The 17,502-nt window shown below is 41.7% G+C and overlaps 1 protein-coding gene across 9 annotated transcripts in view; it reads left to right on the forward strand.

The window, feature by feature from the left end:
* Positions 1-17,502, forward strand: part of PPP2R2B (protein phosphatase 2 regulatory subunit Bbeta) — a 689,017-nt gene that overhangs the window by 581,824 nt on the left and 89,691 nt on the right. For all 9 annotated transcript variants that reach the window (XM_082454200.1, XM_082454205.1, XM_082454201.1 and 6 more), the window contains 2 exons: positions 815-980; positions 6,987-7,099. In XM_082454200.1, coding sequence (XP_082310326.1) covers positions 815-980; positions 6,987-7,099 — 279 coding nt within the window. The remainder of the gene's footprint in view (positions 1-814; positions 981-6,986; positions 7,100-17,502) is intronic.

Below are 17,502 nucleotides of genomic sequence, written 5' to 3' on the forward strand. Positions count from 1 at the left end.
CCTGAATCTTGAGGCTCTTGGTCACTAGGTCCTAAAATGCAAACCTCTCCTCCTTCTTTTCCCTTCTTCCCTTTCTCTCTTTCACACCATCTTTTCCTCCTGCCCACCTTTCTTCTTTCTCTGGTCCCTTTCTGCACCCCCTTCCTTTATGTTTTGTTCTGTCACCATTTATTTAGTTCCTGCTGTGTGCACTTTGCATAATCAGTGCTGGGGGAAAGCCAGCGTAAAGTCTCATGGTTCTCCTAATGATTCACATGTCATCTCTGCACTCATGTCTGTTTTGTTATTCATGTTGGAAAAAGGAGAGGGAGAGATCCACTGCTTATAAGCTGGGTGACCTTTGAGAAGTCATTTTAATTTCTGTGAGCCTCTTTTGTTCATTTCCCTGCTCTGTGCACCTCTCAGAGATTCTGTGAAGATCTGATGAGATTTTAAAAGGCCGGTGAAAGGTGCAGATGCTATAGCTTTGTGTTCTTGTTAAAGGACTGATACACGTCTGTATGGACGTCAGCATGGGATGACTCACTCCTAAGGGTGTCCAAGACATGCAGCAGTTTATGTATATACTTTATAAGTAAAAATTTGTAAATATTGAAGGTGCCAGTATTTACCACCAGGGGTGCATGATCAACAGCCTGAGGGCACTGAGCTAAGGAGGAACCCGTGGCCGTCGTAGTCCTGCCCTCAGCCCACTTGGACACGGCCTGCCCGTCCCACCCCTCATGACTCTACTCAAAAAAAGGAAGGAACTGGTGAATTTGCAGTTGGCTTATGTGCTTTAATCTTCATGTGACTTTTTTTTCCCTTCCTACAGAGTAAAAATCAGGTTCATCGTAGGGGTGAATACAATGTTTACAGCACATTCCAGAGCCATGAACCCGAGTTCGATTACCTGAAGAGTTTAGAAATAGAAGAAAAAATCAATAAAATAAGATGGCTCCCTCAGCAGAATGCAGCCTACTTCCTTCTGTCTACTAATGGTATGTGGAGGTGACTTGTCTTGTTTGGTATTTTCAGAGATACAGTCGGCAAACCATATATTTCAATCTCTCTTAGCCTCCATTTTCCTTTTTACCTTGCAGGCTGTTGAAAAACTTAGAAACCATATTTGCAAGACGCCTAGCAGAATGCCTGGCAGAGAATAGGCCCTCAGTAAATAGTACTTATTCTTTTTTAAAAATAACAAATTTATGGTCGAATTATGTGAGACTTGCTATCTGTAGTTTTTGACTAATGCAGATTATTTCCAGGTGTTTTTGGAATGTGGCTTCCTGTCTAAAGATTCACTGAATGTTATTCTGGGAACACATTTCAGGAAACTAAACATGCCGTCCCTGTGTGTTTGGCATACTCAATAGAAGTTATTAATCCCTGAATATATTTGGGGGTTTGGAAAGCAGATGTCCTTGTCTGACACAATCAAGCTCTCTAGTAGAAACATAGGTCAAGAAGAGAGGGAACCCCATCAAAAAACTGATCAAGTAATGGTTTGTTCTCTTTCTCCCTTATCCCTTCATACTCTTCTTATATCATTTGTTGGTTTAGGGAGAGTTGATATAAATAGGTCAGAGAGAGAGAGAATGTTAGGGGTTGAACACAGAAGCCGATTCCCTATTAATCTGTAAACCTTTATGCAGTGGAATTACCAACCCTAAAAGTTCTTAATACCCTTGCTGTGAAAGAGGCCATCTATACTCAAAACAATTCAGAATAAAATCATATACGAAAGGGTGCTAATTGAATAGCATAACAATTAGAGGATTAGTATATACAAATTAAACACCATCTCCCAAGCAAATAAGCTGGAGAGTGATTCATTTCATCATCCTGTGTGTGTGTCTTTGAGGAGTATACATTTAAATATAAATCAAGAAACAAGGGATTTGCTTTCTGCCTATCTCCAACATTTATTAAGAAAGGGTAATGCTCATATGTCAAGTTAAAAAAAATGCAGACTGTGTATATACTACGATCAAACATATATTAACATTTTTAAAGACTGAAAGGAAACACACTGAAAGGTTTATCATGATTAATTTTGACTGTGCATTATGGGTGACTTGTCAATTTATTCCTTTTATTGTTTTTATTTTCTAAGTTTTTACAATGAGTTTTATTTTAATCTTATGAAAAAAAGGGGGGGAAAGTTTTTAATGCATATGAACCAAAAAAATCCCTCAAATGAAAAAGCCAGTGTATAAATCTGTAAAGCAACAGTTCTGAAATAGCCAGTTTAGGGTTATTCAAGCATAGCTTATCTCAACATGACCAGATCTCCACTCATCTGTTTTTCCAGATTCCAAGTAATTTAATTTTTTCTCATTTATTGTCTTGTTTACTTTTTTTAATCTTGATTTCCCGAAAGTCAAGCCACATGAATTTGTTTCAGTCGCTTCCCTTTTAGTTTTGTTTAAGTTTCCCTCAACGGCTCAGCAGATTCAACACAACTTAGAATGGAAGAAACTTCTGATGATTTTGACTTAATTACTTTAGGCAGAGAAAAAGCATCTGATTATCTTCTATAGCTAGCTTACTTTATATTATGAAATTTAGCCTATTGATTATTACAATAAAATTCAAAGACATAAAAGACATATTAACTACTTTGTGGGGGGGATGGGAAAGAAATCAGTGAAATGCAATGAAGATTAATTATATAGCATAATGTTCTGTTAATTGAGTTTTTAAATAGTTTTTTGATTAACAAGGATATTATCTTCCCATTTGGGATGCTATTTCGTATGCCAACAGCATCTCAAAATGATTCTTAGAAGAAAAATTCCCATGCTCGTATGTGATTTTCTTTTTTATACTAATATTGAGGTTGAGAATCTCCCTTAAGCCAAATAGGTTAACATGCAAAAATTAATAGAAGACAATTGGAATTACTGTACAAAAGAGAAAATGAAGATAGATGATAAGACTGTGTTTAAAAGCTGCCGCAAGTGATGATAAACTACTCAGAGAGCCAGCCAGAAAAAAGAAAAAGCCATTACTCATAGTAACAGCCACATGTTCCTCAGACTTTTTTATCCAGAAAGCTTCAAGCTACTGAGTCAAGAAAAATTGTGTGATAATAAAGTCAAGAATAACTCCAGGCATCCCAACCATGGGGAATTGAATTGAATTCACCATCAATTATCTTTTTTTAAAAAATTGTGCTTATCTCATTATAGCTGGGTACAGTTTTTATCTTCTGCTAGAATACATTCCCAGCTTTAGAAATTTTAATGAAAAATAAAACCAACATTCAGTTGTAAAGATAGACCTTAAAATTTTTTGCCAGATGAAGACACATTGCTTTACCTAGAATGTCTACTTCTATCTTAATTCCTATGATGAGAGGAAAAGGTATACTTAATTTGTTTTTCATGCTATGAAAGTAATAAGTGTTCATTGTAAAAAATTTCAAAAATGCAGAGAAGCAAAATGAAGATAAGGAAAGTGTTCCTATCCAGAGAGAACCACTATTAATGTCTTTTAAAGAGAAAAGCAAAGAGGCATGGATAAATCTGTTTGTTTCTTAACAAAAATATGACATATTCTATAACTGTTTTGCAACCAGATTTTTTTATATAATAATATAACACTTAATAACAGGAATATCTTGCTAATTGTGAAATATTTCTCCTAAAATACCATAACATTTTCAATGACTGCATGGTATTCCCTTGTATGGTTTTTTCTATAGTTTATTAATAAATCTCCCATTACTAGACCTTTAATTATTAACTAATTCTCACTATTATACATTATGTATTTGTAGAAATAGATGTTGGTATAGATAGGTAAATAGTTAGGAAAAAAGCATATTATTAACTATGTATATCATGATACATCTATTAAAAGCTATTAAAAAAGTTATATAATCCACACACAAATATAATACAAGGATATACATAAATTCTTCATAGTAGTTGTCTTTGTCTACTGGAATTGAGGGAGTTTTTAATTTTTTTATTTTTATGTTCATTTTCATTTTCTACAATTTTATGTACCAGTTGTGTAATAAAAAGACAAAAATAAAATGAGAAATGTAAAATCTATATATGAGATATTATTATAGGTTTGTACCCCTCTTCAAAAAAGTGCATAGAAAAAATACTACAAGGAACTATGCAAAATGTTAACAATGGTAGTCCCAGACTGCAGGAATTTTAGGGATTTTTATTCTTTATGTTTTACCTCCAATTTCTCTCTTTCTCTGTATAGCAATTTATCATTCCTAATAAGAAAAATATAAGAGAAGAATTGCCTTGCAGTTGGGATGGGCTACCTTCCAAAGCCCAGCAATAGAAAATAATCAGTATTAAAATTCACTGATTTGGGTTCTTCTAAGCCACAGTAGCTAATTTACTCTGATCTCTGATTAGTAGCTAATCAAATGACTGAATAAATATGGCCCATGTTTCATCTTCTCACCCTAAAAAGCAGGTCATTATGCAGCCTATATTCAGAGAGGGTAGGACCAGAAGAGTATAGATAGAAAATTCTAAATTCAACCCAACATCTGGGAAAGGCTTCTTTGCCTTCTGTCTCGTACAAACCAGGCTGAATGCACAAATCTTACACTTAGTAGACTTTACAGGCGTGCCAGCAGACATGACCAGCCCAAGTGATGCCCACATATTAGGAAACAGGGGCCCTTCTCTGTTAGAGTAGCCAAATTGTTGCAGGAAGCCCACTTCAAAATGTGCATTTCAGACCGCTGAGGACAAGGCATTTGCCAAGGAGAGATGGAGGAGGGAGATGAGGGGCAAAGGAGCAAGGGAATCCTAATACAGGCAGGATACAGGGGCGGCTTTCCTCCCCTGACAGCCTTACAGAGAGGAAGTAAGATGTGCCGACATCATCATGGGATGAGGCTCATGCTGTCAGAGCAACATCTTATTATTGCAGAACAGTTGCCCAGTTTGCTAATTCTAACAACAGCTGCTATTTGTGAACCATGATTAGAAGTGCAACACTGGGCTAAACACTCTACACGCATTCTTTCATTTAAGGACGACACTGTTTTCCCCAATTTACATATAAAGAAACTGAGGCGTAGAGAAGTTAACTATCTCTGTTTGTAAGATGGGAGTATTGAGGACATACTTACACTAAAAAATTACTCATGTTTCTGAAATTCAAACTTAATTGGCCACTCTGTACCTTTTCTCCTGCTTTATCTGCTACTCCCATTTGTCTGTCGCCCAAAGACTAGTTAGGTGCCTACTGCATGTGAATCCCAGCCCTCGGCCACGTGGTGGCGGGAGTTGGAGTGGGGATGGGACCCAAGGTTGTCTGCTTCCAAAGCCATCCTGTGCAAGCACAGAGCAAGACACAGAGGAGCAGCCGAGTGTCTGCCATCCAGAAGAGAAGTTAGAACAAATAATGAACGCAGGATGTGATAAGAAAGGCCTCCAAAGGCATGCAACCACAGACATGATCTGTTTGGCCCAAACACGTTTCCTTAAAAAATGGATTAACATATACACACTACTATATATAAAATAGATAACCAACAAGGACCTACTGTATAGCACAGGGAACTCTACTCAATATTTTGTAATAATCTATAAGGGAGAATCTGAAAAAAGTATATATTGATGTGTATATCTGTGTGTATATATATATATGTGTGTGTGTGTGTGTGTGTGTGTGTGTGTGTGTATGTATGTACATATATCTGAATCACTGTGCTGTACACCTGAAACTAACACAACATTGGAATCAAAAGCCTGCCGGTGGGGCATGCCATCTCCAGCTCCCCCGATGCCCCGCCCCCTTTCACTCATTCCCCGGGCACTGCCTACCGCCTGTAGGCATTGGAGTCCTCAGCCCTGTTTTATTGCTGTAGAGAGTGACAGGGGTCACCAAGTGGTGTAGAGTCCTGGGACAGTACAAAGCTGAGAAAGGTCATTTGCAGCTGGGCACTCAGAAAAGAGACTGCAAGGGGAAAGCATTTGGATGAATCTCCTTCGCATGTTACTTCCCTGAGTACCGCTAACAAGATGCACTGTGTAAATGAGATGCGTTCATTCATCCAACTCCTATTTATTGAACATCCACTATGCCCCAGGCACTGTCGTAGGTGCTGGAGATACAGTGAGGAACAAGATGGACCGAATCCCTGCCTCCAATGATATTTAAATTACTGTGAGGGAGACTGAGATAATTAAGTTGCCAGAGAGTGAAACGTACTCTGAAGAAAAATAAAGCAGGAAGAGGGGATACAGAACGGTGAGGAAAACATCTTTCTGTAGGTTGGTTAGGAAAGACCCCCTCTGAGGTTGGGACATAAACAGAGGAGAGCAAAGGGAAGGAACAGATCTTGTGGAAAAGAGGGTAAAGGGCTTTCCTGGCAGAAGGAGCAGCTAGTGCAAAAGCCCTGAGGCTGGAGTGGGATTAACCTATACAAGGAGCTGTAAGGAAACCGGGTGGCAGGAGCACAGGAAGTGGCAGGGAGTGGGGTAGACAACGAGATCATAAAGTGTGAGGACGTAGGGGTGCAGGTCACGGAGGGCCTTTCAGGTCATGCTAGGGACAGTGTTTAGTGAGGTGGGATGCTGAAATGAGGATAGTAATTGGACCTACATCTCAGGGTTATTGTGAATATTAAGTAAATTCTCCACGGAAGGCGCTAACATGGTTACATGGTTAATTCTACATATGTGTGACTACTCTTATTCAGTGTTCAGGACATATTATTATTGAATGATCCAATTTAAATGTAAGCTATAGATTTAACAGCCCATTGTCAGGGAAACCGTTTGTCTCAGCACAATAAATGTTTTCGTTTTGAAACATGAACTCTGCCTTCAGAGGCCTTGAGATTTATGCACTGAAGCCCTTGACCTGAGCCAGTTTCCCTAGCAGTCCCTTCCATCGTGACCTTCACCTCTCCCTGCAACCGCCCCCAACTGGGTCCCGCAAAAAAAAAAAGACTCCTTTATCAGCTTCCTCTCACTGTCATTTTGATTTCCTCTGGTTGCCCTCTGCAGATAAAACTGTGAAGCTGTGGAAAGTCAGCGAGCGTGATAAGAGGCCAGAAGGCTACAATCTGAAAGATGAGGAGGGCCGGCTGCGGGATCCTGCCACCATCACAACCTTGCGGGTGAGCCCATCGGCTGGTTTTCCACCGTCTTTCAGTTTCCTTGGCAACCAGGGTCAGGGGAAGGGGAGGGGAAGTTTGGCCGCGTGCTTGCTGCTGCTATAGGTTGCCCCTCTCAGGTGTGAGGGAGGGAGGTCAAGCAGAGACCCCGCCTACCTGAGTCTCTGGTGAAGGAGCAGGACGGGCACCAAGCTCAGATGACTATAAATCCACGTTTCCTTTTGCCCCTGAGGACTTGCCTGCAGGGTCACTGCCATACATTACTATGTTCTTAGCCTCTGTCTGTTTGCATCATCTAACATGTCTTGAGCACCTTCAAGGTACAGGCATGGAACTACCCAGATGGGAAGTTGGAGTCTTGTGACTCGGAACGTGAACTTCTGAATCAAACAGGCCTGGGTTCAAATTCTGCCACTTACCAGACTCTCACATAGTCACTCCCTTTTTGAACTTTAGTCGTGCAAGTTATTTTTAGTTTCTCCATCTGCAAAACAGTGAACCTAGTACCTTACTGTGTGTGGGCTTCTGAGGCTAAAATGCAGTGAGGATGGAAAGCCCTTATTCCGTGGCTGGTACTCAAGAAATGATCTCCACTATTAGTCTTGGTAGCTTCCTTCCTGCCGTCCAGAAAAGCACAGTCTGGTAAGGAAAGAGGATGGGTAGGACTAATATGCAGATGTTTATGACACTAACTAGAGTAAGATAAATGCAATGAGAGTCAGAGAGTTGCAGTTTGATCGAAGGAGGGAGAAATTATATTTGGTTCTGGGAGATTGGGATATGTCTGTTAGGGAAATGGTGTTAGAAATGGATTTCTAAAAGCAGACTTTTAAAGGAAGGCTCTCTAGATAGAGATTAAAATGATTTAGGACTGGGTGATGAGTTTAGTTTTGGAGTGTTCATTGTGAACGGTAAAGCCAGGCACATGTTGGGACCAGCCCTGACCCCTAGCCACTTTCAGAACTGGGTAAAATATGTGCTCTCAGATGCCAGTAGCTCTACTGAAAACCAAAAACTGCGAAGAGACACAGAAGTATCAATACCTGTGGGGGAAAGAGGTTGTCGCCCTATGTTTAGAGGCAAATGTGGGGATTGAATGATCATCATGTGCCTGATTAGCTGGCTTGTTGGTTTGTTCATTCATTCATTCATTTGTTCATCTGTTCATTCAGCAGATGCTTTTTGAGCACAGACTCTTTGCGGCCCATAATGCTAGGCTGTCGTGTGTGTACCCAGTAGTAATGGGTACCTGGTCTTCTACTGAGCTTCTTCTGGGCCAACAAGCATTGGCTGCTCTGTTTCCTCTCGTCCGCCTGTGCCTTCAACCTGGAGAACAGCCGTACAAGTTTACCTTATCAGACTGGGTTAATACTCTAAATGCTCAGAGGTTTTGAGACTGGAGGGCAGAACAGTGAAGAGTATGAACATGGAGTCACTCTGTCCTGGGTTAGAATTCTGGCTCCATTCCTTTCTGGATGGTGGCCTTGGACACATTACTTAAAGTCCTTGTGCCTCCCATGTCACATCTGCACAACAGGGATGAGGGATGGTCGCTACTTCCTGGGATCGTTGTGAGGATTCAGTACAATATTGTGTGTGATAGAGAGCTTAGCCTGTGTAGTGTCTCACTCAGAGAAAGCACTCAGTGATATTAGTTCCTGCTGATGGTTTTTAGTCTTACTCTCATCATCATCATTTTCATGACTGTTATTACCCCCTAGTGATAGTAGGGCTATGTGTTTGAGAAAATTCCCATTTTTCTCTTCATACACTTTTTATACTCTTGTATTCACTCCTCAAGCTATTCACTGGTGTCTACCAAGTGGCAAGCACAGTACTGGTGATACAAAAGGAACAAGATGGTCTTTCACCCCCCAGGACTTTGCAATCGTATGGAGAAAACAGATGGATTAGGCACCACTGGGGAGTTTATAACATGAACTTCTGCCCAGATGTTACCGTGCTATTGTTCGCTATGTGGATGGAATTTCTCAGATGCCATCTGTAGTCTCCACTGTGAATTCCAGTTGCCCATGCATCCAGTGGGATTTTGTATACCTGTGTTTAGCCCCTGGGAGGATGCCATCCCCATGATGAAGAAGAGAGAAGGACTCTATGTAAGTTCCACTAGAACAGAGATTGTCCCCAAAGTGACACAGTGATGTTATGAAGTGGACTTGTACATATCAAACATGGAAGGAGGCACTGAGGAGTGGCTGGGACTTAGAAAACCCCAGTTCTGGTTCTTGCGTCCTTATTAACCATCTGTGACCCTGGGCCAATGAATCTCATTTCTTCTCTCCGTGCTTAGTTTCTAAGCAACTGAGCAGAGGACTGGAGAAAGTCAGTGGTTCTGCAACCATGGGTGCCAGTTACAAATGCAGATTCCCAGGACACAGCCTCAGTGATTCTCTTCAGCACGTTGGGTGGTCCAGAGGGATCTGCATTTTTATCATGAGCCCCTGGTGGTTGAGACAAAGGGATCTGTTACCCCTGGACTCTTATCCTCTCTAAGGCTCCTCCACGCTCTTGTTTTTATGAGCCTCTGTTACTCTTCAGTCATTTCAAGTTATTGTACCAGCTCATGAGACACATTTGCTATCATATTGTAAAACTCGTATCTGATTTCATCTCGTCTACCTTCCTAGGCTTTCAAGTCTCCTCATTTCAGTGTAAACATCCACACTCCAGTGTTCTTTCAGTGCAAACACTGAAAAGGCCAGCCTGCTTTCTTTTTGATCCCAGTGGTAGAAGAAGAACCAGGCAACCCTGAAAACCGTAGTTTCAGAACAATGACTCCAAACAGAGAATGAGTTGATGTGATATTAATCAGACCATAATTTACTAACATGCTCTGCTCTTCACATTTGCATTGCCAGCAATGGTGGCTTTTTTTTCCCTTCCCTGTACTATGATTACCTCTCGTTCACTTTCATAGTTTCCAGTTCTACGTGGATCTTGAGAGTAAGAATGTTTAATAATACCCAACAGCTAATTAATCCTCACTGAGTAATGAACCTGTTCTGTTTCAGTGCTGGGAGGTTCAGCTTTTCAAAGTATGAATGTGGTTGTTTTTTTTCCTTTTTTCATGCAAGATAGCCTTTCAAATCCAATCACTTATTACCCGGAGAGACTATGAGAAGCACTTCTATGGACACTACATCTCCTGCTTAATATTATAACATTCAAAGCAATAATCATGATGATAGTTTAATAATAACACCTTATGAGCTGTAAAATACCATTTTTATCACAAAGTGTTTACTCACTTAATTCCCTGATTCATCTTCAGACCAGCCAGGTAGAAAGGCAGGTGAAAATGCTGGGATCCAGTATTTACTGTGCATTTACTATATGCCATGCACCATGCTGCACACTGTATCTGCATTGGCTACTTCATGAGGTACAGTTCACTGTTAAATACCCATTGAACAGATGCACTTCACAGAGTTTCAGTAAGATGCCCTAGATCATGCTAAGCATCAAACCTTGATCTATGGGACCCTGAGCCCTTCAGCCTGATGCTGTCTCAGAGAGGGAAAATGACTTGCCCAGTGTCTGTCAACTGGTTGTTCCAGAGCTGGGATTGAAAATCAAGAGCTATGACTCTTCAACTTGGACCCATACATTGGGCATTTTAAATGCTTTTCTTAATAATTAGTGCCATTATTATTCTAGGTCAGGATGTATGCATGTGTCTCTCTCTCCCTCCCTCCCCCTCCCTCCCTCTTTCTCTCTCACCCACATATTCACACACATGGAGTTTCCATGCCTCTGACCTCTGACCTCACCTTGAGGTCTTATGTAGTTCCACTTAGCAAGATTCTCCATGCCCTTCTTTCCAACCTCCCAATACCCACAGCTAAGAAGACCTCAGAGCCCTTTCTTGGCAACGGAAACTCATAGTTCGTGTAACTTAATCAGCCCGGGGCGGGGGGGGGGAGATGGGTGGTGAGAAATCATACGTAGTGTACTTATCTGTGCAGAATGAGCCTGGAGTTATTATTTCCCTCGTTAGGACTGGCTGCCAGTGCCCTGGGAACCTAGGCCAGGTGGAAATGTGCTTTTGAACCAGTTACAAAAGAGTTCCACAGAGTCTGTCTGGAAGGTGTGAGCTCCCAGCCTGTGACACCATAACTCCCCAAAATGAAGGGGATGTAATGAACTCAAGTTTTCTAATGGATATTCCTTACAGCTAATATTAATAATAATAATAGCCACATTTTTTGAGTGCTGACTATATGCCAGGTGCTGGATTGTATACCCTTATATCATTCTGTCCTAACAGTAACTCTCTCGGGTTCTGTTATCCTCTCTGGATCATCCAGAGCCTCCCTCCCTCCTTTCATTTAAGTCTCTGCTTAAGTGCCACCTTCTCAGAGAAGCTCTCCTAGAATTCTGTAGGGAAAATAGCCCACTCACATCTTCCCGTTCACTCTCGGTGTCCTTACCCTGCCCCTTTATTCTTAACTTTCCTCCTGGCCAGATGTATCATTGGTCCACTGTCGGCCTCCCCTCCCCCTCCCGTGAAATGTAAGCTCCGTGAAAGCAGGAACCATGTGTCTCCTCTCCTGTAGCTCCGGCACATGGTAGGTATTCAGGAAATGTTTGTCAAATGAATAGATTACATAGAAGTGGAAACTGAGTTTCAGAGTAGACAAGCGGTTGTTTGCTCAAGATCTCATGGCTAGAAAGTGGTGGGGCTGGAATTCAAACCTAATCCATCTGACCCCAAATCTGATGCTTTTCATTATGATTCCCTACAGCTACATCCTAAGAAAATACTAATTCATGATTGTAGAGCAGAGGAATTTCGTTATTAGTGTCTCTCGGAATTCTTCGGCAAAGCTTTCTCAATGTAGGAGCTAGATTTTGGGGGGAGTGGAGGGCGAGGGTGAAGGCTGCTAAGGCTTTTCTGCCACAGGTTGAGCACACAATGGATGCACTGTTTTTTAGAGAAAAGATTCAATTATATCATGTTTTTACACACATGCCTTCTGCTGGTGACTGCTTCTGTCTTTCTCTCAGCTCAGGACACACACATTCTTGTGACTTTCCTGGACTAAAATTTTTCCACCTAGAATGACCCTGATGTTTGCACATCCCATTGGTGGCAATTTAGACACCCTCCTAGCCACAGTCTAAGACACCATGGCAAATCGACATGAGCGTTCACCAGCTCCAAATTCTGAAGGGAACTTCTTGAGGATTATTGCCAACAGGTCATGGGATTAGACAGCTTGGCTAAACACACTTTTTTCCCAAAAGTGATCGTTTTTGTGAAACCACTAGTTTAACTGCCTGATCTATTTTCTAGAGAACTGATTAAACAGATCACTGGTTTAAGTTTACCAATAAAAGCAGCTACATTGATTCAGCCCTTCCTAGGGACAGACTCCGCACTGAGCAGTTTTCTGTACATTTTACAGTTGGTTCTTCATCACAATCCTGTGGCTTATGCATCATGCCCATTTTACAGGTGTGTAAACAGAGGATCGGGGAGGTAAACACTGGCTTAAGACCTCACAGATAATAAGTGGCAAAGCCAAGAATGGAACCCAGGTCTGTCTGATCCCACAGCTCCTGCCCTTCACCATCATACAGGACTATTTATTGCGTGGTCCTTGATCTAGACAACAATGCGGATAATAACATCTGACACGTAGAACTTTTCAATGTATTTTTTATCCTACTTATTGAGTGCCTTCTATGCACCAGGCAGTGTGCGAAGTACATACTACAGAGCGGGTCTTACAAAGATGAGTGAAACATGCGCTCTGTCCTCCAGGGGCCAGGAGGGGAAGGTTGCAAGTCGCTGCAACATGAAATTAATTCAAGCAGTGGTTCTCAAACCACAGTGTGCCCCTCACAGTCTCCTGGGATACATTTTAGAACACAGGCACTGGCCTCATCACTAGGGATTCTGGTTTAGAAGGTCTGAGTTGTACCCAATAGCATCACTGACCAGATCCCCCTTAGAAAATCCCCGGGTGATTCTGACACACGTGATCCTTGGGCCAAACTTTGAGAAACACCGGATCGGGTAAGTGTCCTGAGAAAAGCACAGAAGATTGCCATGGCAGTTCAGAGGGAGAACAGAAAGAGAGAGGTATAGGACCAGGAAGGAATTTTCAACATGCATCTTGAGGGATAGATGGCCTTTCATGCTGGAGGGTGGGGCATCTCATTTAATGCTCCCAAGGATCTTGGGGGGGCAAGTAGGACGTGAATTGCTGTTTTCCCTATTTCTGGTGATCTGGATGTGATTATCCCCATTAGAAAAGAGGAAACTGAGGCTCTGAGAGGCAGAACTGAGAATCAGATGTGTTCGGTCTAGACACAGCCTTTGTGCTTTCTTCCTGCCTCCGTGGTGACCGTGTGGTGACGCTCACTCCAGGAGAATGGGTAATCCCAGGCCAGTAACAGGGCAAATTACTGGTTGAGTCAGGATCGGCCATCACTGCCTTAGGTTTTCATTTTGGGCTTATGCTTGACCACGGAGGCCTCTTAGGACACAGATACAGTCTTCCGCTACCCATTTTTAATTTTTCTAGACTTCATTTTATGATGTATTGCTGCTCTAGGGGCTTCGTAGCCAATCCTTTTACAGCTTCAGCTTTCCTTTCCTTATATTTGTTGCAAATAAAAATGAAGTGTTTAGCTGCTGCAGTGCAAAATCAATCAAGGCTACTCCATATTCACATGCTTGCAGTGGCACCCGCACGGCCCCTGGATTAGATTAACTTTGTGAATGTGTCACTCTGGTGTGGGTAATTTCTCAACCTCCACTCCATCCCTTCCCCCTCCTGTCTCAGCGAGGGGATATTGCAACCCCCCGTTGATTGACTACCGCACAAGTGAATGCTGGCATGTGATGTGTGTAACTCAGCAGGACGCACATACTCTGTGTTTATGAAAATAAATAATAATTTCTGTTATCGTTATTGATTGCCATCATTATCTGATTCTATCAGTCTGTGTCATGGGGTTTCATTTATGGGATCAGAAAGCACTCCACAGGAACCCCGGGTACTACCCTCACCACCAAGCCTCAGTGTTTTGGCATGTTTTGCCTTTTAGGGGTGACACTTGTGGATGTCCCTGTCCTGTTCTTTGGCTAATATTCAGTGAGACAGCATTAGTTGGGTTCAATGTGCGGCAAAGGAACTAACTGAAATAATAATAAGAGCAGCAGACGTGTATTAGCATTTGCTCTGTTCCAGGGATGCTCCATGTGTTGGCTAATTTATTCTTCAAGATAAACCTATAATGAAGGTAATAAAATAAACCTCATTTCAGAGATGTGGGACCCAAAGCCAGAGAGGTTAAACAACATGCCTGAGGTCAGACACTAGTAAGTGGTAGTACTTGGACTTGAATTCATGGCTTTATTATTTTTTTTTCTTTTATTTTTTGGCCATGCCGCACGGCATGTGGGATCTTAGTTGCCTGACCAGGGATTGAACCCGTGCCCACTGCAGTGGAAGCATGGCGTCTTAACCACTGGACCACCAAGGAAGTCCCTGAATTCATGTCTTTATGATTCTAAAATCCATACTACTATCCTGCCTCTTGTATTAAATAGAATGCCTGATATAGTCTTCTGAATATTTGGCATAAGCTAAAATATGAGGAAACAGGGACTAAAGAAGAAACCATGAAGGAGATGGTAGATGCTGCGGGAACCTTGGGCTCAGGTGGGGTTTCCGTTTTGTTTTGTGGGGGGGAAGGTGGAGCAGAAAGGATGCGTGGGATTAGATCATGGTTTACCAAATCTGGGTGATCATCAGTCTAGGAATGTCTTAAATCATCCCCAGCTGACTGATTCAGAATGTCCAGGCACAGGGCCAAGGGATCTACCCATAGTTCTCAGCTGCATCCCAGGTAGTTCTGAAGATCAGCTGGGTTTGAGGACCATTGGCATAATGACCTCCAAAGTGGAGGTTCTCTGATTTGATTTTGTAAGTTCTTCCTTTGCCTGCTTCCCTCCTCCTACCTCAAGGCTCTATATGGAATAATCTGAGGGCCACACTAATATTGCCTTTACACTGAGTAATTTGATTTGGAGTGAGCTTCTGCACGCCAAGCACATTTGGGTTGTGTGTACGGCTCTGCCCTTTATAACTCAGGTTCTTTCCCCCTCTTACTCCTGGTCAAATCTGGGGGGCAGCCCACCTAATGGCCAGTGTGCTGTAACAGTAACAATAGTGCAGACATTAGTTAAAGACACACTGTGTGCCAGGCCTTCTGCTAGGTGCATGCAAGCACCATCTCATTTCAGCCTGACAGCAGTCCTATGGGCTGAGTACTGTTTTTAATCCCCATTTGACAGATGTGGACATTTGATTCAGAAGGCTGAAGTTACTTGCCCAAGGGCTGCAGCTACTAAGGGGCTGAGTCACATTTTTAACCAGGTTCGGTCTGACCCCAGAGTCTGTGATCTTAACACCATGTTACAGAGCCCCCAAGAAAGGGCTAGGGCTCTGACCACATCTCAGCCATCATCTGAAAAATAGAACTCATCCTACATTCTTCCCACAGAGATCATGCTAATAAAATAGAGTAATGTGTTGACAGTACTGGTGTGATGCCTTATGATTGCCAGATGCTCGGTATATGTTATGACCTTTCTCCTCTTCCTTCCCATCTTGTCTTTCACCTGGACAACCAGGAGTTTCAGGAAAGTCTGATGAATATATTGAAAAAGTTCAAAGCAGCATTATGTTTTGATAATAGTGAATCCAGCAGTCCATTCTGCTTTATTTTGAATGTGTGTTTGCCCTGGCTCTCCAAAGCTGCCTTGGATTCAGAATATTTTCACTGACAATAAAATATTTTCTTTCATCTCAAAGCTACCTTTGTTGTGCTGCATTTACCATATAGTAATTAGATCCAAGATAAATGTAAATATAAACAGAATCCTATACCTGGCTTAAGATCGAGTTCTCTTTGTCTCTTGCTCCCAGCCCCTTTGGAAGGCAGCCATGGCTTCTCGAATGTGATAGGAACTAGTAAATGACACTCCCCACAGGTACACTCAGTGACAGTGGGAAGCTGAGAAGTCCACTAGTACCAGAAGAAGAAAAAGATCATGTTAGAGAAGAAAATCTCGATGTTTCCATGGTCTCTGGTGCAGTTTATCTCGAGAATCCCTGGTCAGGAGGCACAGCATTCTAGACTATGACCCATTCTCTCTTCCTAACTTTGGTCATTAAATGGTCTGAATTTTGGAGATGTGGGTGGGTTGGTCAGCCTGGGGCAGGTTGCCAACCTTTTGCAGGCTTTGCAAGCAAGGATCTTGTCATTGGGTCAAACCTAATTCACACTGACCCAGACGGATTTTTCTCAAAAGAGAAGTTATTAGAATGATTTTCTCCATCTTTTCCTTTAAAGGGCTCTCTGTATACTTTTAAAGTAAATGGAAAATCCAGGGCATAATTGGATGATTCGAGGAAGAAAAGTATCTCCATTTTCTAAATCTTTCAGATGGAATTATCTGAATTATGAGTGTCATGGGAAAGACATTGTGCCCAGACCAGGTCCTGGCTCTCCAATATGAGCTCACTTTTGCTGGAGTAAGAGGTGTGAGGTCCAGCCCCTGAAACTACACATGCATGTGTATGCGTGTGCAGGCGGGCACACGGCACAAAGTACCAAGAAGCTCATTGTTCAGGAAACCTTAGAATGTTAACATAGCCTAGAGCTGATTTATAGTATTTGTTTTTCATTGGACTTATTTAACTAGAGATCAAAAATATGAGCCTAGGTCCCTTTTGCTACCAACTTATGCAAAGAACTCATTTGAAATCACAGGAGGAATTCTAAGGCCTCTGCTCATTATACATAAGAGTCTTCTAGAAAATCATTAACACAAAATGGATTTGGAGTCAAGTTCAGTAGAAAACAAGATCACTTTGATCTTAGTACGTTGCAAACCAGACTTCCACTGATGCACTGATTTTAAATACCCGTCCTTACCAGAGAAAAAGGTTTTAAGTATTTCCCTAGAGGTTAGTGTATAGAGGAAGATACTTTCTTTTCTTTGGTGCATAAGTATAAGAAACTGGTTGGAGGAAAATATTTCATAAGGGTAGTTTTATGTTAAAGGAGATTGTTATCAACTGGAAAAAGATTTAATTCTCTGGTTTCCTTAGAATGATTGAGCCAGAAGGAAAGGAATTTCTACCAGAAAGGTATTAGATTTGTATGTAGTTGAATGGAGGAGAGTAGATCACACTCATAATTTGTTGTTTTCATCAGATGATCAGTTGAGCTCGTGTTCTTTACCGGAAAAAATGTTAAAAGCGGTTGTAAAGACACACACACATACATGCTCACAAATGTTTCTTGCTCAAGAAAATATGGGGAATCCTAGCTTAAATACATTTAAACAAATTGATTTACTT

The sequence above is a fragment of the Balaenoptera physalus genome (assembly GCF_965194825.1).
Source record: "Balaenoptera physalus genome assembly, chromosome: 3".
Lineage (NCBI taxonomy): Eukaryota > Metazoa > Chordata > Mammalia > Artiodactyla > Balaenopteridae > Balaenoptera > Balaenoptera physalus.